The 27,695-nt window shown below is 38.3% G+C and overlaps 1 protein-coding gene across 3 annotated transcripts in view; it reads right to left on the bottom strand.

Annotated features, from left to right (window-relative positions):
• The window catches only part of FMN2 (formin 2), a 392,431-nt gene that overhangs the window by 53,519 nt on the left and 311,217 nt on the right, over positions 1-27,695 (bottom strand). For all 3 annotated transcript variants that reach the window (XM_063613470.1, XM_055234932.2, XM_055234935.2), the window contains one exon: positions 25,302-25,353. In XM_063613470.1, coding sequence (XP_063469540.1) covers positions 25,302-25,353 — 52 coding nt within the window. The remainder of the gene's footprint in view (positions 1-25,301; positions 25,354-27,695) is intronic.

Here is a 27,695-nt window from a genome sequence, read left to right as displayed (position 1 = left end):
GTGAGACTCCATCTCAAAAAATAATAATAATAATATTTTATGTACCAGTAAGAAAGATAAATAGTCCAATATGAAGAGTCTTCATAGAGGAGTCGCTCCCATATGCAAACCATAAGCTGAGATCCCAAAGGACTCACGTAAAAGAAAATGAGGAAGAAATTCCCGTGCTGAAAGGGACAGTAAGGAAACTTGTTTCAACTCTGGCACTGGGTAAACAGATGACACCAAAAAAAGTTCCCTTGCAAATACGACTCATAAGCCACGCAGAAATCATGCAGGTTTTCCATCTGAATTCACAGTACCAGGCCCTATAAAAACAAAACAAAACAAAACCCTCTCAAGCTAAAGCAGGGAATTTAATTAAAGTGGTTTCACATTGATAGTGTCTTTAGTTGAACGGCACACACAAATCCAAATCCTCTCTGGAAGAAGCTGACTTTAAATCGGGCCCACATCAATTATAAGACGCCATCCACTGTAAGACGTACCCCAGCCTCAGAGATGTTAAAGGGTGAGAAAATATGCAGATGAGAATATATATCATAGAATCACACACATGGCAAACTGATTCTTCTCAAGGACATACAAATATTTACTAAAACAGGTTCCATACTAGATCCCAAACTAAGTGTAATACAATTTACTGTAAATCAATAGGAAAATAATTACCAGCAAAGCAAACACACAAAACCCATGCATTTGAAACAGACACAATGAATATACACATAAGTAACTAATCAGCTAAAGAGAAAATAACAAAGTTATAACTGAACAACAATAAAATCTATTCTACATTTAAAAATTAGTGGGATATCGTTAAAGCAGAACTTAATGGCAAAGCTAGAGCTCTGAGTATACGATTTTAAAAAAAGAAAAATTGAAAATAAATGAACTATTCATACAACGGACAAAGCCAGAAGAAGAATAGAGAGATAGGGTGCAGAAATAAGAGAATATCAAAGAGCAGAAATTTGTGAAATAGAAAGCCAATAAAAAAACTTAAAAAAAAAAAAAAGAAGAGAGAGATAATGAACAAACCAAAATTTCTGGTTCTTTCAAAGACCAATAAAATAGAGAAACATCCTAAAAGACTGGCTACAAAATCATAAAATGAGGCAAGATTAAATAACATAAATATCAACAAGGGACATAAGTACAGATGGAATGAGGAGAAGGTTGGTTACAAAGAATGGAAAGGGAGGCTGGGCACACGGTGGCTCACACCTGTAATCCCAGCACTGTGGGAGGCTGAGGTGGGAGGATCACTTGAAGCCAGGGGTTTGAGACTAGACAGGCCAACATGGCGAAACCTCATCTCTACTAAAAATATAAAAATTAGCCAGTGTCTAATTTTTGGTGGTGGCACGTCTGTAGTCCCAGTTACTTGGGAGGCTGAGGCACAAGAATCACTTGAACCCAGGAGGTGGAAGTTGCAGTGAGCTAAGATTGCACCACTGCACTCCAGTCTGGGTGACAGAGCAAGACTCCGTCTCAACAAAAAAAAAAAAAAAAAAGAAAAAAAAGAGTGGAAAGGGAATGTACAGGCAAAGAATTGCTTTTTGTTTCTTTGTTAAGTTGTTATTTTATGATAATAACAAAGTAAATGTATTAATGGCTACAAGGGAGAAGTTGAAATCAGGAGAGAGAAGGATCCAGATGAGATACTGATGGGAGGAGTTACTTTCCCCAGACTGGTGGTAGAAAAGGAGACTGATGTGTGCAGGAGTAGTTTCACATACAGAAAGAGGAAGGGGCTCTGGTCTGGTGGGTTTACTCTGTGAATTTAGGGTTGGGCAGGAAAATTGAGACAGAAAAGTAAAGAGGGAGAACAGAAGCTGAAGGAGGCTGGAGAAGCTGTGAAACGAAAATATCTGGCGGAAAGGTATCTTCCAAAAGGAATATATCTAACGCTGTTGTATTCTCTTTGAAGCCGGCAGTGTTTCCAGGACAGGGATGTATCTTAATAAACTCTGCAGCTCTTAAGCAGCTATCACATCCTTACTCATATTAATCACTCAATAAATACTGCATTGCACTGAAAACTTCAGGCCTACTACTAATTAAATGCTTATCACCACTACCTTCTAGGTGTATTATGACTAATGCTTTCCTCAGAAGCTGAGTATCTAAGATGCTCACAGTATTGTTTTTATACAGAGTGCAGGTGCTGCATAACCTAGATATTACAAGAATCATTATACACATATGCTAGATTACCAACATCAGGTGGAGACTTCAATTTTTTTTTGTTTTACTTTTTTTTTTATTATACTTTAAGTTCTGGGGTACATGTGCAGAACATTCAGGTTACATAGGTATACATGTGCCATGGTGGTTTGCTGCACCCATCAACCCGTCATCTACATTAGGTATTTCTCCTAATGCCATCCCTCCCCCAAGCCCCCACCTCTGACAGGTCCTGGTGTGTGATGTTCCCCTCCCTGTGTCCATGAGTTCTCATTGTTCAGCTCCCACTTATGAGTGAGGACATGTGGTGTTTGGTTTTGTGTTCTTGTGTTGGTTTGCTGAGAATGATGGTTTCCAGCTTCATCCATGTCCCTCCAAAGGACATGAAATCATCCTTTTTTATGGCTGCATAGTATTCCATGGTGTATATGTGCCACATTTTCTTTATCCAGTCTATCACTGATGGGCATTTGGGCTGGTTCCAAGCCTTTGCTATTCAACATATTTTTAAAAAAGTTTTCTAGCCATTTTTTTTTCAGAGTAGGATGCTTTGTGGTCAATGCTATGTAAGTTCTGCTAAGCTGCATCAATGCTAAGGTTGTTTCTTGGGGAGATGATGGCATTTCTAATGTCAGACATTTATTTTCAAATGCAATTTTCAGAAAGATGTATAACGTTATCCTAGACAACCAAGTTCTTCTGATAGGACATATTTCCCACTTGTCTTAAAAAAAAACTTCACTATTACAGTTGGGTTCCACTTCTAGATTTAAAACTCTCCCATCATAGGGTCAAAATAGTAGATTTTTATAAACTTACAAGTACCATTTGTGTTGTTTTCATCTGCCTACATTTTCATTGATATAATTTAAGGCAACAAAACACATATACTTGTAAATAATACCAGTGTGAATATCTCATATTTACATGTTGCCATACAGTTTACAAAGTATTTTAACGTCTGTTGCTAGTTTTATCTTTAGAAGGTTATTAGATGGTAGGAAGGGCAGAAACATGATAAGAAAAAAGGGACAAATTATTATTTGGCAGAACTGAATAGCAGCAAAACATCCCTACAAATGCCAATATTTTATTAATTTATTTTGGCTTAAAAATTTCGTAATTGAATTCCAGGATTGCAGAGCAGACTATTACTCACAAAGCATTCAGCTTTCATGAAGGCCGAACTCCATTCTCGGCTCTGTGCTACTGCACTCCTCAATACTGGTTAAGGAATTTAACAGACATGAAGTTCTCTCTCTTCATTTCCTCATCTGCAAAATGGGTACTAAGAATGACCCTACCCATTCATCATCAGAACATGGGGAGAACCAGCTGGCTAAGGCCTCCAAAGCCCTGCAGCCCCTCCTCACCTTAGATATAGATACAAAAGGCATAGACGATCCAACCTTAGCTTCTGTGACATTAACAGTCAGAACTACGACAGAGCTCCCTTTCACACCTAGTAGGCACTCACCACAACCAAGTCCGCACAAACCTAAATTTCACCCTGGGGTAAATTCAGAGATTGTGGAGCTAAAAAAAGAAAATAATAATAATCACAATACTATTTGGCATTTTGAAAATGTTCCTTCAGTGCTTGGATAAATCTCCGTTTCACTAGCCCAACAATCATTGTAAGATATTCCTGGCATGTTGAAAACTGCATAGCATTGCCATACTGAGTGGAATACCTTTTTTATAAGAGTGAGCAAGGAGCCTCATGGTAGTTGTTAAGGCAGAGAACAAGCACTACCATAGAAGTATTTGCAAGCTAATTAGATTCTTTGGCATCCTAACATTTTTGAAGACACGAATGCAGTTTATAACATAAAGAGAAATTCTTTGGCTTCTAGTCCAAATCTACAGGGCCCATCTCCTATGATGTCCAAACATGAAAAGACAATGTCACCAAGGGGACACCACTGTAAGCTACTGGGGCATTTTGACTGAGTTTCTAAGTTCTCTGGTCCAGCCTGAAGATGCCCCTCTATTTCTTTAATTATGTGTACTCATTCTTTCTCACCCAAAGGAAACAAGCCCTTCTCTCAGTATAAATGTAAGTCAGGATCTCTATTAGCCTTTCCTAAGCCAATTAAGGCCAACATATCTCAGAGGTCAAGATGCAGAAGCTGAGCTACAACATTTCATGATGAGTTGGTCCACCTACTGGGACTAGCCACTAAAATAATTCTGCCCAGGATGCTCTTCAGTTCTTATGTCACTCCTATGAGCCTTTAACCCACCCTTCCTCACTGATAAGTATATAACTCCTTCCCAAGCCGAACTCCCCTTCTTCTCCTTGCAATGACACCCCATGGATTTGGATTCCATAAAAACTACCCACTGACTAGCTCTACCAACTTCATTCTGAGGCCCTCTGGATTCCTGATTATTTGGTTGGGGTCGGGGACATTTACACCCATACTTTCCTTCTCTATTATGTTTATTTGCTGCTTTTTGTTGTTGTTGTTGTTGCTTTGTTTTTGAGACAGAGTCTCACTTTGTCACCCAGGCTGCAGTGCAGTGGCGCCATCTCGGCTCACTGCAAGCTCCACCTCCCAGGTTCACACCATTCTCCTGCCTCAGCCTCCTGAGTAGCTCGGACTACAGGTGCCCACCACCACACTTGGCTCATTTTTTGTATTTTTTTAGTAGAGACAGGGTTTCACCGTGTCAGCCAGGATGATCTCGATCTCCTGACCTCATGATCCACCTGCCTCAGCCTCCCAAAGTTCTGGGATTTACAGGCGTGAGCCACCGTGCCAGGCCTACTGTTTCTTAATCAAAGCATGGCTTTCACCAGACACACTCATGTCATCCATAATGGTCTTCCCTGGAAGCACTGCATTCCCATCTCCTACCCTCCCAAATTCAGGAATCAAGAAAGGGAGCCTCCCTACTTCTGGTCTTCCAGTGCTGTTCCCAACCACTGTATTCCTATAATTCCGTCACGCTTTTTTTTTTTTAAAGTTTCTGGCATCACTTACACTTTACTCAACTGCTTCCATGATTCTCACTGCCTCACTGCTGCTAGTTAGCTACGTCATCATTTTCTTGTGTTTTGTGACTACAGTAATTGTCTACCCTACAAGGCAGATTTTCTCTCCAGTTATGGCCTTCACTATATCTGGATCTTCATGTGTAGCAACCAAAAGTGGTTTTAAAAAATGGACCACCCATCTCCCTCTATATTCCACCCAATCTCTCTTCTTCCTTCCCTCTCCAAACATCTAATAAAAGTAGCTTATCCTCAGAGTTTCCACTTCCTTATTTTCTTCAGTCCGTTGCAATACAGCTCCTGACCCAATTACTCAAAGTGCGTCAAAATTCAAATAAAACAATTTTTGATAAGGGTGCATATGATCTCCCATTAATCTCACAAATTAATATTTTGTCTTTAGGCATACATTGCAATTATTCTTGAGCTTTTCTGCTACCCTTGCCTACCTAGACCTCTGTAATGTAACACTCTCCTATTTCCCCTCTTTTCACTTTGTATTGGCATCCCTCTTCAATTATGTGATCCTTTTCCACTAGCAGCAACTCAAATATGGTATTTCTCATGGCTTCAGTCTTAGGCCGCTGATCATCTGTTGACACCATCTCCTAAGGTGATCACGTGGACTCTCTTTCTGCTCCCACCTGTTTATATTGAGGATGTACAAACTTCAGCCGCCTGCCATATCACTCCTGAGCTTCAGACTTGAACACTGAACCAAATACTCAGCATTTCTACATGGCTGGCTTATTACACATCTCAAACCTCTCATTTTATCCTCATTTCAATTTTAGAAATGCTATGTTAATCATCCGCATCAGAAACCTAAGGATCATTTGAGACCAACCCTAGAACAGAAGGACATGGAACTCCAACCAGAAAAAACTTCCCAGCAGAGCAAACAAAAAGGCAAACACCAACCAGTCCCTAAGTTCTGTGCTTTCACACCAACAGAGAGAACATGAAGTGCTTCTCAGAGAAAAAAAACCAGGTCAAACACAAGGAAATGTCAGTAAGAATGTAGTTAGACTTCTTTTTTTTTTTGGGAGATGGAGTCTCACTCTGTCGCCTAGGCTGGAGTGCAATGGCACCATCTCTGCTCACTACAACCTCCACCTCCTGGGTTCAAGCGATTTTCCTGCCTCAGCCTCCTGAGTAGCTGACACCATACCCGGCTCATTTCTGTATTTTTAGTAGAGATGGGGTTTCACCCTGTTGGTCAGGCAGGTCTTAAACTCCTGATCTCGTGATCCGCCCGTCTCAGCCTCCCAAAGTGTTGGGATAATGGGCGTGAGCCACCGCGCCCGGCTGAATGTAGTTAGACTTCTTAAAAGCAACCCTGAAGACTAAAAGACAATGAAGTAATTCCTTCAATTATTTAAAGGAAAATAATTTTCAAGTAGGATTCTATGTCTAGACAAACTACCAAATAAGTGTGAGGGAAGTGTTTTGAGAACTTGCATGTCTGAAATTTTATATTATATATCTTCTAGACAACCTTCCTAACTAAAAATTATGATACAAGAAGAGGAAGTAGGATGGGGACTAAAAAAGAGTGAGATAAAAATTACATGAACCATTATCATAAATTAACAGAAAATGCCTTAACTGATAAATAACGATACATCAGTGCAAGTATGTTACTGAAAACCATGGTAGAAAACATCAGAGAAAACAGCTGAGAAAAATGTAAGAGAGGGTAGGGTTGGGTGGGGCAGGAGGCTGCTGCTTTTTGTTATCAGCCTTGTGGTACTGACTTTTGCAACTATGTCTACACTTACAACTTTGAGAGAAATAAAAATGAATAAAAAGGGAAATGAACTGGAGAGGCAATATACATGTGTAAAAACACGACGATAACAATAAGCTCAGAAAAGCAGACAATTTATCACTTAAAAATAAGTAGCAGAAATAGAAACAAATGTTAATATTCTGTGGCTATGATGCTGACAAAAATCCTAATTTCTAAATTCCCAAAAATTTCTCAATATTTTCTTCTAGTTAAAGTTGAAATTTTAACATTTAATTCCTTAATCCTTTTGGAATTTATTTGGTTGATGATCTGAGGAAAAAAATCTGGAAATCTAGATCTTTGTCTAGATTCTGGAAATCCAGAAATCCAGATCTTACTTCTAGCAGAACCTTATAATCCTAAGGCTGAGTTTGCCCCTATGAATTTTAAAAGTTTTCTTCAATTATTGCAAATTGTCTCAATTTTGCAGCTGTCACTGATTTTCCATTTTTCAGACAGTTAGATTCACTCAGAGAGGAATTTCAAACAGAAAAGCTTACCAATAGTGTCTGCTTCTGATCTGGGACTTGAATATATATTTTTGGATGGAATTAAAAATTACAAAACAAGAAATGCTTGTATTTTTCTACACTAAGGTGTTTTTTAAATATCCACTAGCTATAAAAGTTCAATTTTTTTTTTTCAGATTTATGTACTATTATCTGGGAGACAGTATATTTCATCTTTTACTAACTGCTGTAAATCTTTTAATTAACTTCACTGAATTTATTTTGCATCAAATGTTCAGCTTATTATACCTTAAGTAAGCTACCAAGTGTTGAATTTTGACATTTTCTTTAAAAACTAGCTTTTTTGGTCAAAATAGTACTAAAGGGTGTAATTATTTATGGCTACTGATTTTTAAAACATTTTAATATAAAAATTACTTAGATATACATGTCCTCACACTGCTAGTACATTTGACCCTGAAATACATAATAGGTTATTTTTAAAATGTCATTGTCTGATTCAATATAATATTTGCTGACTATAGATTTAGTAAACCAATAAAGATAATAAAGATTTATCACTATTTAACATCTTGCTATTTTCCTTATTATTTGGGCATTATTTAGTCTATTAAAATACTACAATACAGGATAATTTATGGAGTTTACACAAATATTACAATGCTGAATAACTGTGCATGTATATGTTACTGGAAAGGACAGAAAAGACATTTGACCCCACTTACTTATATTGGGAATTCATATCTTGTAATCTATTAAAAAATAATTTCACATTTTCTACAGTATTATTTACAAATAGCACTTTTAACAATACAAAAATGCAAAATGTCTTATGCAAATATACACCCTAAGTATAGAGGTGGCTTTTAAAATGAAGTTGAGACCAGGTGCAGTGGCTCACATCTGTAATCCCAACACTTTGGGAGGCTGAGGTGGGCGGATCATTTGAGGTCAGGAGTTTGAGACCAGCTTGGCCAACATGGTGAAACCCCATCTGTACTAAAAATACAAAAAAATTAACTGGGCATGGTGGTGCACGCCTGTAGTCCCAGCTACTCGGAGGCTGAGGCAGGAGAATCGCTTGAACCCAAGAGGCGAGGGTTACAGTGAGCTGAAATCCCGCCACCACACTCCAGCCTGGGCAACAGAGTGATACTATGTCTCAAAAAAATAAAAGGTAAAAAAATAAGAGAAAATGAAGTTGAAACTCTATAATCTCGTATCTGAGAACATGGCTTAGCCACTTAAATAGGACACTTGATAAAACACATATTTCAAATAAATTTGAGAGATTTGGGATGTTATCTTAATTTATGCATATCTAACCAGGAGCATATGGGATGTGACCAAAGGGGAAAAGGAAGGCTAAGCTGCATGAGTTTTGAAAACAATGAGTCTACGCTCCTAAGAATAGAAAATAGAAAGCCCTGAATATAGATTTTAAAAATATGTTTGTCGACCTATAAGGCACTGGTGTTTTGTTTTGTTTTGTTTTGCCTAAGACATCACTGGAGAATCTGAGAGGCTTCAGGAGAAACTAAAGAATCTAAGTTTTTTTCATTTAAACTAATCATAGTTTATTGACAGTTTATTGATTCATAAACTATGAATCAATCAGCACCTTGATTCATAGTTTGAATATCAAAAAATAATTATATGGTTCTTATTTTAATGCATCTATACTTTAATTTCTCTAAATAAATGACTACAAAGTACCTATATTACCAATATTAAACTATACTTTCAACCATCATTGAATGCTTGAAATAAAAATCAACTTTAAAATAGTAAAGTCTAACTTTCAGTTCAGAAAAAAAAAAACATGGGATATGATACTTTGGATATTCAGTTACAAAATCATAGAATAAAGCAAGGGGAACAAGTAGCTATTGCAACGTCTTTATTATGTCCTCTTTCTAATTTCCCCTTTTTTTTTCCCATTTATTGAAATTATTTTCTAATCTCTGTTGTTCTTATTGCCTTTTTCATTCTACCTTTTCTTTCTGGTAGAGTCTTAGACTTAAGAATCTAATTAAGACTTAGAGTAAATCAAGAATGTTTGGCCTAGTTTCTCAAATATTTCTTAGACCAATTTTGAAAACTATGTCAAATATCCCTATTCTCTTTAACTTACATGCAATATCCTCAAATCAAACAATTTTGATCAATTCATGAATTTTTCCCCGAAAAACTCATGATTCATTGCTAACAATGTCAAGACTACAAACAAAAACAACAAAAAAGATTTTGTAAATTATTTTGTAAGAATATATTTTTATATAGGCCGGGCGCGGTGGCTCACGCTTGTAATCCCAGCACTTTGGGAGGCCGAGGCGGGCGGATCACGAGGTCAGGAGATCGAGACCACGGTGAAACCCCGTCTCTATTAAAAATACAAAAAATTAGCCGGGCGTGGTGGCGGGCGCCTGTAGTCCCAGCTACTCGGAGAGGCTGAGGCAGGAGAATGGCGTGAACCCGGGAGGCGGGGAGCTTGCAGTGAGCTGAGATCGCGCCACTGCACTCCAGCCTGGGTGAAAGAGCGAGACTCCGTCTCAAAAAAAAAAAAAAAAAAAAAAAAAAAAGAATATATTTTTATAACATTTAAAAATAACCCCTAGTCACCTTTGGGAGCTGTTTTATTGGGTTAAATAATATACAATAGAGTTTGGCAATTTTCTGGAAGTAGCATGCAAAATCTACATTTATTCATGCTAATCTAGGGTTTCATGTGCCAGCAATAACCTTTCTCTGTCAAAAATCAGTATAGATGCAAATTTCCATGCCACAGTATTACTAGAGGGATTAAAACATATTTTCATTGCAAATATGCTAATGTTTCTCCTTAAGAAACTCTGTGACCAGGAATGGGAGTGTGACCTTGGTCTCACCCAGATGGGCTAACGTTCGGAGGAGGAGCAGGCAGGAGAGGAACTGTGGAAAACCTTGGACCTTTGAAATAAATTGCTGTTTGAAAGGTAGAAGAATGCATACTCTTTAGGGGAACAAATCTGCATTTATTATATGCTTACGGCATGGTTAGTTATGGTAGTAAGTAAAATATCACGTGATCACATTGAATTCTCACAACAAATGAACGAAGAATGAATTAGTCTCCTATAGATCTTGCTATCTCCCTCCTTGACACTCTCTGCAGATGCAGGACTTCAATGGTGCTGGAATCAGTTATTTCCCTTCTCCAATCCCGATTACAACTTTGCAAGAAAAGTGTAGCTGTGGCCGGGCACGGTGGCTCACGCCTGTAATCCTAGCACTTCGGGAGGCCGAGGCGGGCAGATTACCTGATGTTGGGAGTTCTAGAACAGCCTGGCCAACATGGTGAAACCCTATCTGTACTAAAAATACAAAAAATTAGCCAGGTGCAGTGGTGTGCACCTGTAATCCCAGCTACTCTGGAGGCTGAGGCAGGAGAATCACTTGAACCTGAGAGGCGGAGGTTGTGGTGAGCCGAGATCGTGCCACTGCACTCCAGCCTGGGCTACAGAGCGAGACTTGGTCTTAAAAAAAACAGAAAAAGTAAAAAAAAGTAGTATAGCTGTAATTTCTACAATTCCAAGCCTATACCTACATCGTCTTTCAAGACAAATGGTAGGGAAATCAGCCCAAACATTTCTTCATGCTACTTTTAAAGTTTACCCACATGTGATGCACGCCGGAGTAGGCAGCAAAAACTGAGATGATGAACGTTTCTTGATGTAATGCTCTCACAATGAAAAAAATTCAATTTAAAAAAGTTCAGTCAATATACTCCAAATTATCTCTTTTCAGGATGGTATATCTGTAAGCTTGATTGTTCCACTAGCCCTGCCCATCTCCCCAAAAAGTTAATGTGCCATTTTTCTTCCTTACATTGATTTTAGAGAACTTGTCTCAACTATAGACTGGACTGGGGGAGCTGGTATCCTTCGTGAGCTTATATTACCTATCTAGGAACCAGCCAGATTCACCCTTTTGAGAATCTGCATTAATACCGTGGAGAAAATTCAAACTAGAGTCATGAGTGGCAGGTCACTACAATAAACATCAGGTAACAATGATATTAAGTAATTATAATGTGCTAACTCTAGCCAGGCACCGTTCTATTGCCCTTATTTTAGAAACAAGAAAATGGAGATACAGAAGTTTCAATAACTTCTTCAAAGTCAGAAAACTGAAAAAGAAAACAAAAGGGGCTATACCTGGATTTGAATGCCAGCCTTGTTTCTCAGAGTGGGATCTTAACCGAGGCACTAGACGCCGCCATGGGGGAGATCCTGTGCTTGCATCTGACCCATTCCCCCACTCCTGAGGCTTCTTCCCTTCGCTTCCCCCACTCCTGAGGCTTCTTCCCTTCGCTTCCCGCACTCCTGAGGCTGCTTACCTTTGCATGGGATTCTGGAGGCCTCTGAGAAATGCCTTTGAGTGTGTAATGTAATTTAATTGGTCCTTTGTAACTTGTAGACAAATGAGCCCTTCTAATGACAATCTTCTAAAGCTGATTTCCAATTTGCCTCATAAAACGTAGATATGTCAATAACTCATGTTTTCATCCTCCTTGGAAAAAAATTTTTTTCTTCCTCTGAACAATGACTGTAGACTCATTTATTTAACTATTGAGTTCTTCTGGAATCTCTGTGGTGCTTGAAGCGTATTTTCTCAAGATGGACAATCCTAATGGATTTGGGGCATGATACTACAGTTGAATACATTTTTTTTTTTTTTTTTTTTTTTTTTTTTTTTTTTTGAGATGGAGTTTTGCTCTTGTCACCCAGGCTGGAGTGCAGTGGCACAACCTCAGCTTACCGCAACATCTGCCTCCCGGGTTCAAGCCCTTCTCCTGCTTCAGCCTCCTGAGTAGCTGGGATTACAGGCATGCGCCACCACGCCCTGCTAATTTTGTATTTTTAGTAGAGACAGGGTTTCTCCACGTTGGCCAGGCTGGTCTCGAACTCCTGAGCTCAGGTGATCCACCTTCCTTGGCCTCCCGAAGTGCTGGGATTTCAGGCGTGAGCCACTGCGCCTGGCCTAAAGACACTTCATAACCTCATTTGTTAGCCCTTATCCTTTCTACTTTCTATTTTTTTAAAATACAAAACAGGTAGTAGAGAAAATAGTATATCCTTCCTTTCTCGTATTATCTTCACCCTCTCCAGCCCTTGCACTACTTGCATTTCAAGAGCTCGGTGATTGGAATCCCCGGCAAACACACAGTGATTTCATTACTCTTCCTTTAGGTTTCAGGGCACAAAAGTTTAAGAGTTCTAACCTCTGTTAACTTGGAGAACACAGCTTCTGGAGACAGTTTAGTCTGTTCTAGGCCAACAAATATTTTTAAATATTGGGGTGGGAAAGATCTCAAGTTTATACAACAGGAAAGCTTCCATTTTTACAACATAACTTTTCCAAAGAGCAGGAATTCTTTGATGTTTCTCTTATAATTATCAACCAGGACTGGAAAAAAACATTAAAATTCTCATAATCAGAAAATCCTGAAATCCTTCTATTTGAAAAGCACCAACGCTAATAAACAAACTTCAGGAGCGATCTCCACCTCAGATTTTGTATAACTTTCCAAGGCCAGAAAATCTGCAAAGGGTGTCATGGGCTCCCCTACTGCTGAAAGTCAATGGATTTTATAAAAGTTGGATAACGTAGCCACAGAAGAAAATCCATTTGTACAAAGAAAAGTGCTGTATCTAAAACTTACCACATGGCCCAAAAATAAAAGGCATGAAATAATAGCTTTCCACCTGGGAAGCCTTGCTCTGCTGAGCCTCCAGACAGTAAATCTTCTGCCAGGATTAGAAGTAGTTAACTGAGAAATCCAAATTGGGAAATATCAAACTCTAACTTTGTTCTACATTATCAATATTATTAAGGGAATGATGTCATTGTTTGGGGCTTTTGCAAAGACATTCCATGTCACTTCAGTTTTAATAGTAGGCTGGAGCCTGCCTGGTCGGCCAGCCTAAGCCAGATAAACACAGACCTGTAGTCTTTCTATTCATCTCCGGATAGTTACTCAGAAAGATTCTGGAAAATATGCCTATTATGAACTAAACATTTCACTTTTCATTTTATCCATGTGCCAGAAGTCCATTCCCTGGATAAACATTTTACAAACTGACACTCTAAAAGTCACTAAACATGATAAAGTATGTGTGCATCAGTTCAGAACTGATTAAATATTTTCTCTCCCGTGACAAATGAATAGTTACATACTGTATGGAACCAGCGGAACCAACATTCCGCTTTCTTTCTTTCCCCTTTTTTTGTCTTTATTTTGCATGAAAGATTAATTTTCCATTTCAACTCATTTGTTATGCAATCTTGGCTTTGCTAAAATACCATTTAAGCAATATTACATGCAGAAATAGTATTTATTTTTTAAAATGTGTGATTTAAAGTTCTTCTACAAATATGCGGTCTTCCATTACAATTTCTTGCCTTTTATTACTGGTTGTTTCCAATTGCCTTGCTATTATTTAAGTAGGAGAGGAAATCTAGTGTATTCTCTTTAAGAATTTTTTTAAAAGATCCTATGAGATACATTGAGTACATTTTTAAACTATACAGTCAAATCTTTATCACATAATAATGTCCAAATAAAGCACATTACTTATTAATTCTCTAAGTTTAATTGTGCTATTTGCTTCCTTATTAAACAAATTCACTATCATCTTACGGTCTCATCAGAAGATTAGTTATATATAATCTTTCTAGATATCTTTAGCTCCTGGAGGGAAAAAAAAAAAAAGTCTTCTATTTTGAAACATGTGGCATGATCTTGGCTTACTGCAACCTCTGCTCCCTGGGTTCAAGCAATTCTCTTGCCTCAACCTCTCCAGTAGCTGGGACTACAGGCGCCTGCCACCACATCAGGCTAATTTTTGTATTTTTAGTAGAGATGAGGTTTCACCATGTTGTTCGGGCTGGTCTCGAACTCCTGACCTCAGGTGACCTGCCTGCCTCAGCTTCCCAAAGTGCTAGGATCACAAGTGTGAGCCACTGCACCCAGCTGTTTTTAAAGTTTTATATAAAAATTTCAATACCATGTATGTCTTGTAGAAAAATATAAACATCTTAAAATAAATGTTTTAATCTGTAGGAAAAGTCACAAACTTCCTAGAAAAAAATTGCTTTAAAATGATAGGAGTAGTTCATACAGATTACTTTGTTTGTCATTACTCACAGAGGGTATACACCTTTCTCACCCTGATTTCCTTTGTCCAGAATGTCCCCTTCACTGACTAACAAGGGTAAGCTATCTAACTGAATAGTTGCAATAGAATTCAAATTTTACAGTCATTTCTACTAGCTTTATTGATGCCAGAATTAAATTAGTGAAATCAATGCAACTGACAGATGGAGCAAACTGTGTTTCTAAAACCTTTTCTTTTTCTACGTCAAAAGTCAATTTCACTTGAAAATATAGTTTTTACCTGTAGAATTTAAAGAAATAGAAGAAAAAAGTCTGAAGAAAAATTTCAAGTTAGCCTTAGTTCATTAAGAAATAAAGCAGATTTTATCACTCCCAGTCTCATTATTTTTTAAATTTAAATATAAAGGAATGGACATTTATTAGACAAATTCAAAATTTCTGTGTTCTCTGCCTATGAGCCGACATAGACATTAAGTGACTTTGTAGGAAATAAAAACAATCATATTTGGTCTGGTGATACTTTTCCATAATTGAAGAAAGCCGTGTATGCTAATTAAAAATAAAATAGAAGCAGAAGCTGACATAAACACACACAGTGGGGATGAAGCCAACCTTAACAACATTCTGCCGAAATCCGTCTTGTAATACAATATGATGGCTTGGCTTGCCCAGTGAAATCATCTGAAGATGAGAATACACTCATCTGCTTTGCATTTGAGTTTTGGGTATGGTTCAAGACTCATCTGCCCAGCTGCCTTACTTTCCAGGAGAACTGAAGAGTTCAGTTAAACTATTTATTCGAAAGCTATACAGTTTTGCTCATGTGAAAAAGGAGCTCAAAGTTCCACTTTCTAGATTAATAGCAAAAATGCATGAATAAACAGAATTAGCACATTAAAAACTATTATGCTAACAAATGGAATATGAAAAATGATCTGGCTTGATTTAAAAAATATACTAACCATTGTTTGTTTTTAATACTATTTATAGAAGACAATTCTAATTATTTTCTTGATAAAAGTTCAGCTTATCCATTTTAAATGGGCTAAGAGTCAAGATGTTTTAAAAAATGTACTAGAATGTAAAGACAAATGAGTATAATTCCTTTCAAAGCAAGCTGATAATGTGCATGTGAGGTTTACAAAATGTTTTCACATGAATAAGCCTTCAAGAAAGGCCTCTTAGGAGCCACACTTGAAGAAGCTTTGCAAAGAACAAGGTACTCCATATTCCTACAGCCCTGGAGGATGAAAGAAAGGGTGAGGTTATATTCCTTTTTACATATGACGAAGTGGAGGCCCGGGAACTTGGGGAACTTTCTGTGGTTTACTCACTTGTAATTCTGGAGTGGCAGAGCTAGGCTAAGAGGAAACGTCAGCGTCCTGTCCACCACGCAGCCCCGCCTTCTTTCATGATAACCTTGGTGAGCATATGGAATGCCAAATTGCCTCAAAAGCTCTGGGAAACTTCACTTTTGGTACAGAAAAGGCTGTTCAGTTATTATATGATGCTTCTTTGATCCTTAAGGCATCTGATAGCCCAACTCAGCCATCACAATTATCTGTAAATAACTCTCAACCATTTTTAAAAATCAAGCACAAAAATTTGTCACCAATTTGTCAGTGGATCTCCTGCCACAGGGTGTAAAGTAAAACTAAATTGTCTCTGGCTGTTACAGCATCACTGAGATAAAAACAGAATCTCACCAGCCAATTCCTTGGATTAGGAATCTTTTGATATATTCATAGAAATGAAACTTTCCCGTGTATTTTCTGTCTCAATGTCAAAGGGCTAAATGGAAGGCTGGAAAATGAAGAACAACTTTTTGAGTACCTCCAAATCTTGCCTCCAAAATGAATTTCATCTGGTTTGTGATAATATGATACATAGAACATGATAATAATAATCTATAATAAAAATAAAAGCAGAAATGGAAGACAGGAAAAATGTATGCCTAAATTCATACTCCTGGCTCTCCTCTCCCTCTAAGCCTTGCCAAGACAACTGAAATATTTAGAGATAAAATACAGTGAGGATCTATATATGTGTATGTGCATGTCTATGGTTTTTTGTTTTGTTTTATTTTGTTTTTTTGAGATGGGGTCTCACTCTGTCATCCATGCTGGAGTGCAGTGGCTCCATCTCAGCTCACTGAAACCTCTGCCCCCCAGGTTCAAGCAATTCTTCTGCCTCAGCCTCCGGAGTCGCTGGGATTACAGGTGCATGCCACCATACCCAGCTAATTTTTTTATATTTTTAGTAGAGATGGGATTTCACCATGTTGGCCAGGCTGTTCTTGAACTCCTGACCTCAGGTGATCCGCCTGCCTCGGCCTCCAAAAGTGCTGGGATTAAAGGTGTGAGCCACCGCCCCTGGCCTGTATATGCATTTTGTTTCAATTTTGTGTGTGTGTGTGTGTGTGTGTGGTGGTGGTGGGGGAATATAGAAAGTCTTGGCCAATTCAAGCAAAGGAAGAGCTCCATAAAAAACTGAGGCTTTGGGTCCTAAAGAAATTTACATAGGGAGAGAGTACATATGGTGAGCCACTGTTGAGATTGGGGTGGCAGATAAAATATTCAAGGCCTCAAAGCTGGGAAGGAGACCTGGGACTCCAGAATCTGGGTCAAAGTCCACCATTCCCTCAAAGGCCTGAGAGGAGGCAGCCTGCCAGTCAGCCGGGCAGGTGGAAGCCCACAGTACAACAGGCAGAAATGTTTCTGCCTGCTTACATACAAGGTCCTAGAAGCAGTTAACTTGGCTGATGCTGGTGTGCTTATTTTGTGGCTATTAGACAGACTTTATGAAGGAATATAGGTGATTTTATTTTTTAGCCTGGCTTCCTATGAGTTGCCCCTGGGTTACATATCTTATTGTTCCACCAGTGGTGGCCAGCGATTGTGCTGAGTTCCCCAGTGCCAGTGAGGCTTATAGCATATATTCATGGATCCCTACACAGTTTGGGGATTGTTTCCACGTCAGCCTGACCTCTTGATCTGATGAGGCTCATTAGTGGGTGCAGCCTAGTAAGCTTATGCACAGACTTCCAACCTCTGGGATTGATTATGATCCCAAAAGGATCCTTCCTGGCTATCTCCTTCCCTTGATCTCTCTGTTAAACTTCTGATTGCTTAGCCATTTTGCTTGTTGCTGCTGTATCACAGAGCTACGAACACCCTCTCAACTGCTCTCCATCTAGACCTCTATTCTTTCAGACAAAGCTCTTAGGTATGAAATTCTTCATGTTCTGTTCCAAACAAAATCCGCCTTCTCAAGCAGATCTGTAGCGCTCTGGGCAGGACTTCTGTGCACCTGCACAACGGTTAAAGCTAGGATTAGGACAGTGGTCCACTTCTTCCAAAGCAACACTCCTGCTGTGTAAGAAGGAGCTGAGATGGGGGGCCCCTAGTCTTCACGTATTCTCCCACCTGGTGTAGAATCTCTGCCCTAAAAGTCAGCTAGAGTGGAAGCACTGGGGCCCAACATTCTTGGTCAGCTACACCTGAGCTGGAGCATCTGCCCTTAAAGTAAGGAAGTGTTGAGAAAGGGAGCCCCTTCTTATCTGCATTGTTAGTCTGGAACAGAACTTCTGCAATAAGCTGGAGGTGGTGGAATAAGTAATTCTGGCAGCCTGCTGACCCAGTGAGAAGCCATAACCTCAGCGTAGGAGCTTGGGAGAGTGGAAGCTCCTATCTTCGTGACCATAAGTGTCTGGATTAGAGTTCCTGCAGCGGCTCCCATAAGACGTAATAGGACACAATAGGTAGTGATTCCAATGCCTTAGACTCTCGCTGTTCTTACCATGATTTAGATTTTCTTGGACAAATGATTCCCCATTTGCTGCATGTCCATAGAACAATTTCTAGACATGTTAAATAACTGTTTGATATTTTCTCAAGGTTAATGGTTGTTATGAAGATAGTTCATGCTAAAAGTCAGTCTCCCAAGCTCAGGTATTATGGTAAATGGAAGAAAAGGAAATTTTGAAAAGCTCTTATGAAGTTGATACTCTACATACATATTTTACTCATTTAACCTACTTAATCAGTTAAGTAATGAACTGATCACCACATTTATAATGTGGACATTGTTTTTCTTTTTCTCACGGATAAAGACATGGATTCAAAAGCTGAGATAAATCCTTGGAGCCACGGTGCCAGCAGTTTGGTGCAGGTACCAAAATACAGATCTGATTCCAAAACCCATGCTCCATAACCATCTGAGACTGCCCAGGGCTGCAATCCATGGAGACAGCGAGAAACATGACAACAAACAAATACACTGCCTGAGTCTGAAATCTGACTCTGGGTTCTAATTCTACCACTACACTTTTTATAATTTCTGATTATAAAAATAATGTGAAAATAACATAGCAGTTAACATCTATTGATCACTTGGGACTAAATATCTGCCAGAGATTATTTCATTTAATTCCCACCTACAAAGTAGATACTATTTTCCTGGGGTGATGGGATTGGTCTAAGGTCACAGAGCTATCAGTGTAAGAGGCAAGATTTAGACTCAAAAAGCCAGAGGATCAGAGTTACACTGCTTTCCTGCACAGAATTACTACTGATTGTTGCCCTGGTTACATAGGACTGCTGAGAAAATGGCACACAGACTTATTTCTTCGGAGAAACATCAAATGTTTCATATGATTCATTCTTCTTATTTTTACTTTTGAATTTCGGGGTTCATTGTTTAATTATAAAAGATGGCTCTTTTACTAACGATTTTGTCATTTGCCAGTAATTTTTTCATGCAACTCACTGAAATTTCTGATTTTATAATTTCAGGCCTTTGACCTCAGCTTTTGCTTTTCATAGAAACTGGAGAATTCTGTTTACTAGTTTGCTAAGACAATATTTTATATCAAGCCAAGAACTACTAAATATGTGATATCTGTTCGGTGAATATAAACGATGTCGCTGGCCAGGCACAGTGGCTCATGCCTGTAATCCTAGCACTTTGGGAGGCCAAGGCGGGTAGATCACTTGAGGCCAAGAGTTTGAGACCAGCCTGGCCAACATGGCAAAACCCCATCTATACTAAAAATACAAAAAAAAAAAAAAAAAGTTAGCTGGGTGTGGCAGTGCATGCTTGTAATTCTAGCTACTAGGGAGGCTGAGGAATGAGAATTGCCTGAACCTGGCAGGTGGAGGTTGCAGTGAGCTGAGATGGTGCCACTGTCCTCCAGTCTGGGTGACAGAGCAAGACTATGTCTCAAAAAAAAAAAAAAAAAAAAAAAAAAAAAGATCTTGCCTACTGAATTAATGGCAGAGAACTTCTTTAATAAATTTTTTCCTCAAGGCTAATAAGGTTTCTCTTTAGAAATTGTGATAGTTAATTTTATGTGTCAACTTGGCCAGGTCATAGTGCCCATTTTGGGGTCAAACACCAGTCTAGATGTTATTGTAAAAGCAGTTTTTAGGTGTGTTTTTTTTTTTTTTTTTTGAGAAGGAGTCTATGTTGCCTGGGCTAGAGTGCAGTAGTGCGATCTCGGCTCACTGCAACCCCCGCCTCCCAGGTTCAAGCGATTCTCATGCCTCAGCCTTCTGAATAGCTGGGAGTACAGGCCCCTACCACCATACCTGGCTAATTTTTTGTATTTTTAGTAGAGACAGGGTTTTGCCATGTTGGCCAGGCTGGTTGACCAGGCTGGTCTCAAATTCCTGACCTCAAGTGATCTGCCTGTCTCGGCCTCCCAAAGTGCTGGGATTACAGGCATGAGCCACCATGCCTGGCCTAGGTGTGGTTAACACTTAAATTACAAGGCATTGAAAAAAGTAGATTTCCCTTTAAAACATGCTGGGTTTCCTCCAATCAGCTGAAGACCTTAAGACTCAGGTTCCTGAATATGAAAGAATTCTGTCTCTAGACTGCTTTAGACTCAAGATTGCAATACTACAAGGAAGTTAAACAAATCAACAAGCAAAAACAATCCAATTAAAAAAATAGGCAAAGGACATAAATAGACACTTCTCAAAAAAAGACATACAAGTGGCCAAGAAACATGGAAAAATGCTCAACGTCGCTAATCATCAGAGAAATACAAATCAAAATCACCATGGGATACTATCTCACACCAGTCAGAATGGCAATTATTAAAGTCAAAACATAACAGATGTTGGTGAGGCTGTGCAGAAAAGGGAATGTTTGTACACTGGTGGGAATGCAAAGTTGTTCAGCCACTGTGGAAAGCAGTTTGGAGATTTCTCAAAGAACTGAAAACAGAACTATAATACCATTTGACTCAGCAATCCCACTACTGGGTATACACCCAAAGGAAAATAATGCATTCTATCAAAAACACACACACTCGTATGTTCATCGCAGCACTATTCACAATAGCAAAGACATGGAATCAACCCAGGTGCCCATCAGCAGTGGATTGCATAAAGAAAATGTGGTAGACATACATCATGGAATACTATGCAACTATAAAATGAATGAAATCATGTCCTTTGCAGGAACGCAGATGGAGCTGGAGACCATTATCCTAAGAGAATTAATGCAAGAACAGAAAACCAAATACTGCCTATTCTCACTTATAAGTGGGAGCTAAACACTGATCGCACATAGACATAAGCGTGGGAACAACAGACACTGGGGCTACTGAACAATGCAGGGGGATCACGGGCTCAAAAACCACCTATTGGGTACTACGCTCAATACCTGGGTGAAGGGATCATTTAGATTCCAAACCTCAGTGTCATGCAATATACCCATGTAACAAACCTGCACGTGGACCTCTTAATCTAAAATAAAAGTTAAAATTTATAAAGAGAAAAAAAAAAGACTGCAACATCAACTCCTACCGGAATTGTCAGCTTGCTCTGCTAATTTTAGACTTGCCAATTTTACAATCGCATGAGTCAATTCTCTATCTTTCTTTACACACACACACGGAAACCTCGGAGATATTGTGGGTTTGGTTCCAGACCACTGCAATAAAGTGAATGAATATTGTAATAGAGTTACATGAATTTTTTGGTTTCCTAGTGCATATAAAAGTTATGTTTACATTATACTATAGTCTATTAAGTATGCAACAGAATTATGTCTGAAAAACAAAATGCATACTTTATTAGCAGATACTTTGTTACTAAAAAATGTTAACGATTATCTGAGTCTTCAGTGACTCAATATCTTTTTGATGTTGATGACTACTGATTGATTGGAATGGTGGTTGCTGAAGGCTGGGGTGGCTGTGTCAATTTCTTAAAATAAGACAACAATGAAATCTGCCACATCAATTCAGTCTTTCACAAAAGATTTCTCTGTAGTATATGATGCCATTTGATAGCACTTTACTCACAGTAGAGCTTCTTTCAAAATTGGAGTAAATCCTCTCAAACCCTGCTGCTGCTTTGTCAACTAAGTTTATGTAGTATTCTAAATTCTTTGTTGTGATTTCAACAACATTCATAGCATCTTAACCACGAGTAGATTCCACCTCAAAAAACTACTTTCTTTGCTCATTCATAAGAAGCAACTCCTCATCTGTTCAAATTTTATTATGAGATTGGAGCAACTCAGTCACATCTTCAGACTCTACCTCTAATTTTCTTTCTATTTCTACCACATTTGCAGTTACTTTCTCCACTGATGTCTTGGAATCCTCAAAACCATCTGTGAGGGTTACAATTAACTTCTTCCAAACTCCGTTAACGTTGATATTTTGACCTGCTTCCAGGAATTATGAATGTTATTGATGGCATCTAGAATGGTGAATCCTTTCCAGAAGGTTTCAATTTACTTTACCCAGATCTCTTAAAGGAATCACTATCTATGGCAGCTGTAGCCTTACAAAATGTATTTCTTAAATAATAAGACTTGAAAGTCAAAATTACTCCTTGATCCATGAGCTACAAAATGAATGCTGTGTTAGCAGGCATCGAAACATGATTCTCTTTGTACATCTCCAGCAGAGCTCCTAGGTGACCAAGTGCACGGTCCATGAGATGTGATATTTTGAAGGCAATCCTTTCTTTTTTTCCTGAGCAACAGATCTCACCAGTGGGTTTAAAATATTCAGTAAGCTATGCTATAAGCAGATGTGCAGGCTTTGTTGTTCCATTTATACAGCACAGGCAGAGGAGATTTGGCATAATTCCTATGGGCCCTAGCATTTTCAGAACGGTGAATGAGCACTGGCTTCAGCTGAAGGTTACCAGCTGCATTATCCCCTAACAAGACAGTCATCCTGTTTTCGGAAGCTTCATTTTTAAAAAAATTTATTTATTTATTTATTTATTTATTTTTGAGACCGAGTCTCGCTCTGTCACCCAGGCTGGAGTGCAGTGGCACGATCTCAGCTCACTGCAACCTCTGCCTCCTGGGTTCAAGCGATTCTCCTGCCTCAGCCTTCCGGGTAGCTGGCCTTACAGGCATGCACCACCATGCCTGGCTAATTTTTGTATTTTTAGTAGAGACGGGTTTTCACCATGTTGGCCAGGCTGGGCCTGAGGTCCTGACCTCAGGTGATCCACCCGCCTTGGGCTCCGAAAGTGCTAGGATTACAGGTGTGAGCCAGCATGCCCGGCACTGTTCTTTGAAGCTTTGAAGTCAGGCATTGACTTCTCTCTAGCTATGAAAGTCCTAGATGGCATCTTCTTCCAACAGAAGATGTTTCATCTACATTGGAAATACATTATTTAGCTACTTTCATGAATTATCTTAGATCTTCTGGATAACTTGTAGCTTCTCCATTAGCACTTGTAGTTTCACCTTGCACTTTTTTGTTACAGAGAAGGCTTCTTACCTTAAACTTCATGACCCTACTTCTACTGGCCTCAAACTTTTCCTCTCCAGTTTCCTCACCTATTTCAGCCTTCACAGAATTGAATAGAGTTAGGGCCCTGCTCTGGATTAGGCTTTGGTTTAAGGGAATTGAAACAGGCTCAATGGTCCCATAGAACTGATGTTTATGATTTAATTTGAATAAACATAGAAACTGACCCTCCTAGTCTTGAAACTTGAGAAAGTTACATTTGTCTTTTTTGAGTTTCTTTCTCCGGAAACCAACCATCACGCTTCCAAGATAGTATCAAGGAACTGAAACTCACCAGATCACTGCATCTGGACAATGAGATGCCAGACCCTTCACCCATTGTGACTGCCTAACCCACCAGCTGCTTGCTGCTGACTACCTCCTCTTCCTTACCCCTCCCTAATTCCTGTTCTCCCACACATGGTTACATTTCTCCCCTGCTATATAAATCCCTAATTTTAGTCAGTCAGGGAGATGGATTTGAGACTGAGCTCCCATCGCCTCAGCTGCAGCACCCGATTAAAGCCTTCTTCCCTGGCAATACTCATCTCATGACTCGCTTTCTGAGTGGCAAGTAGCTGTCCTAAACCAAACCCCTGGCATTTTGGTAACAGACTATTGTGGCTGGTTTGATCTTCTACTTAGACCACTAAAACTTTCCCCATAGCAGCAAGAATGCTGTTTTGCTTTCTTATCATTCGTGTGTTCATTGAAATAGACTTTTAATTTCCCTCAAGAGCTTTTTCTTTGCATTCATAACTTGGCTGTTTGGCACTAGACGTCTAGCGTTGGGCATATCTTGTCTTTGGATATACCTTCCTCATTAAGGTTAACCATTTCTAGCTTTTGTTTTAAAGTGAGAGATGTGTGACTCTTTCTTTCACTTGAAAACTTAGAGGCCACTGTTGGGTAATTAATTGGCCTAATTTCAATATTGTTATGTCTTGGGGAATACGGAGGCCTGAGGAGAGGGGAGACGCAAGGGAACAGATGGTTGGTGGAACAGTTAGAACATACGATATTTTTCTATTACGTTTGCCATCTTATATGGGTCAGGTCGTGGTGTCCCAGAACAATTACAATAGTAACATAAAAGATCACTGATCACAGATCACCTGTGGTGACAGACAATAAAAATAAAATGTTTGAAATATTACAGGAATTACCAAAATGTAACACAGAGACACGAGGTGCGCACATGCTGTTGGAAACATGGCACCGATAGACTTGCTAGAAGCAGAGTTGCCACAAACCTTCAATTTGTGAAAAAAAAAAAATACAATTATCTGCAAAGCACAGCAAAGAGAAGTGCAATAAAATGAGATATGCCTCTGTGTGTGTGTGTGTGTGTGTGTGTGTGTGTGTGTGTGTGTGTGTTTATATCTGTATCGCCAGTTTGTTCTTTTTTTTCTAGAGAACCTGACAGATATAGAGAGATGGGAGAAGAAGAGAAAATGGAGGCAGAAAAGCAGGGAGATTTCTGAGATATTTTTCTATGTTTACCCATAATTGCAAGTCTCCATTCTGGAAATGAAGGTGCATCCAAGGGAAGCTCATCGCTTCCTATCAAGACTTCACTTTTGAATATGGAAATTACATAGTTTTTTTTTTAACAACCCAAACTCTGAAACAGGTTCTTGCTATCTTCCTTCTTTTGTGTATTTCCATAGTTCTAAATCCCACGTAAAAGAGAAGATGCTAAGCTTTTCACAAAAATTTGGTATTTAACAGAATTATATGTTACCCAGAGTAACAAAAATAAAATTCAGAAATTCATTGTGGATTTAGAGTACACCGTTTCATTAGGCTTATTTTTGTTTTATGCTTGAAAATTAAAATTGAACTAATAATTGGTTCCTTAAGATGAAATATACTTAGCATGTTATAACCCTATTCTGGGAGGAAATAAAGTAATTTCTCACCATTTATGAGTCTCTGTCAGTGAATTTTCCTCTGCCTCTTGGTCAATTTTGGCTGAAAGTGCAAGAAAATAAAAGTACATGAGATAAACGATAAGTTGTTACACTATTTCAAGCAACATCTGCCCTAAATAACGTAACTTATTTTAATTATTAATTCTATTGTACTATAACCAGAAGCTTATTTCAAATCTATGGATGTCACAGATACATGATTTAAATGATTCTACTTAATTTTAATTAAGTTGATCTTATTATATTGACACAGACAAGATATATTATCGAATCAAAAATTTCAGATTCTGAAAAAATTTCTTTAACTCAGTCACATTAACCTGAGAAAAGAAAACACTAGTTTCATATTTATATCAGATGTGTCAGTGTTTAAATGCCAACAATTAGTGGAAATAATTCCCTCAAGCAAAGGTGTAAACACTACGTCAAAAAAAAAACAAAAAAAACCCTAAACAGAAATGGTATGTGACATTTCTCAGTTATGTTAAGAATTTTGAACTCATTTCAATAGTTCATGTCAGACCACAGGTGACCAGATCATGGTCTGTTCTGAAAAGGGGGAATGTGATAATATACCCATTTACTTGCTATCATTTTTATTTAAAAATAAAGAATTGTAATCTGCTACAAACCCAAAGGTCTAATTTAAGGAGATTAAATCAGTATTTCGAATTGCTTAAAATAACATAGGAACTCCATCACTTAAAGTATGGCTGTGACTTCATTTTTTTTTTTTTTTTTTTTTGACAAGTAAGCATTCTAGGAATTATGTACTACTTCACCTCCACCCATTTCCCCACACCTCCATACATATTAATATATGTTTGACATGAAAGTTTTGAAGATACTCGTATTTCATGCAATGCGCTCTGATATTTTTAGTCTATCAGATTTTAAAACATTAGTTGGGACCTGCTAAAGTGATTTCATGACGCAGTAATGGTTTGTGACCCACAATTTGAAAATCACTGAGTAACAGGGCAAAAAATAATTAAAATGTAAAAAATAAATCTTGGGACTAGTGAAAGAAGAAGTGGTCTTTTTATTATCATTCCTCTTTGGGTCACATGTGGGGCCATTTGGAGAACTTAGGAGACGTAGTGGAGCAGGGCAAATTGACTATAAAAAAATGGGAACTGTGCATGAAATAAAACCCATGGTCACTTAAGAACTGTCAGTGTCTTTATCACTACTTACAACACAATAGTACAGCTTAGGCTAGTTCATGTTTTACAGCCTCAAGACAATGTTCTTTCAAAGGTTTGCATGGTATCTGCAAAGCCATAACCCAGTGTCACGTTGCCACTCTTTGCCAGGATTTTCAGGATTTCACAGGGATCATTTCAGGTGGCAGCAGATATTTTTTTCTTTCTTTTCTTTCCCTTTTTGTACGTCAGATTGCTTGTATAAACTTACAGGTCAATTGTTAACTATATTAAAAAACAGAATGAATATTCTATGATTTTACTTTGAAGAGGCTCCAGCACGAACATATCGTTATAAAAATCTGCTCTGAGTTGCCTAGCATAAAAGATGATTTGCTTCCAGAAACAATTCTAGGAATACATAAAGTTTGCTTAGGCAAAATAACAAAAGCACTGCAATGCATACTATTTTCAGGAAGGGTATTTTTCCAATTGCCCTCACATATCTTTGCTTTTTCTTTGCAAAGTACAGAGATTCAGGCAGATTACAAGAAGGAATTTCTAGACTATTTTAGAAGATTAAAGTAAATGATTTATAAAACTTAAAAAGACACTACAGTAGAACAAGATGCCAGAGATCTGTATTCGTTTCCTGATTTTGCCACTTAAATTAGCTCTGTGACTTTAGGTAGATTCATCTGTTAACATGTACAAAATACTTAGCATGGTGCTTCCAATAATCAGTAGAAACTTAATAGATAAATATTCTTTGAAAATTCTGGACCTGAAGATCTCAAAATTCTTAAAGTGATATCATACATAATGTTTAACTAAGTAAGTCAACTAATAATTATATTCCAATGTTATATTCAGTAAAGAAAACACATACAGCTTTTCAAAAAGCATAAGCTTCTAATCTGTGTTTAGTGGAATAAAGTAAGTTTCATTTGTTCATAATGACTTCTTTTGATGTTCACCAAAACAGCTCTTGCTTAGTTGCGTGAGCAAGTTTGGCCGAAACAAAAACTTTAATCCAATTTGGCAGAAGACTGATTCTTATTGAGGGAACAAAATATAAAACCAAACCTTCTTACCAAACCTAATAGCCATATCACAATCATAAAGACAAACTGGAATAAGAAAAAAATCTCTTAAAATGCTCTATTATACATTATTTTACATAATTTTGAAGCTAAAGGGATTTGTGTATTCAAACTGTAATCAGCTTTGATAAACA

Source organism: Symphalangus syndactylus, chromosome 19 (genome assembly GCF_028878055.3).
Source record: "Symphalangus syndactylus isolate Jambi chromosome 19, NHGRI_mSymSyn1-v2.1_pri, whole genome shotgun sequence".
NCBI lineage: Eukaryota > Metazoa > Chordata > Mammalia > Primates > Hylobatidae > Symphalangus > Symphalangus syndactylus.
This window is presented reverse-complemented; position numbering and strand designations above follow the sequence as displayed.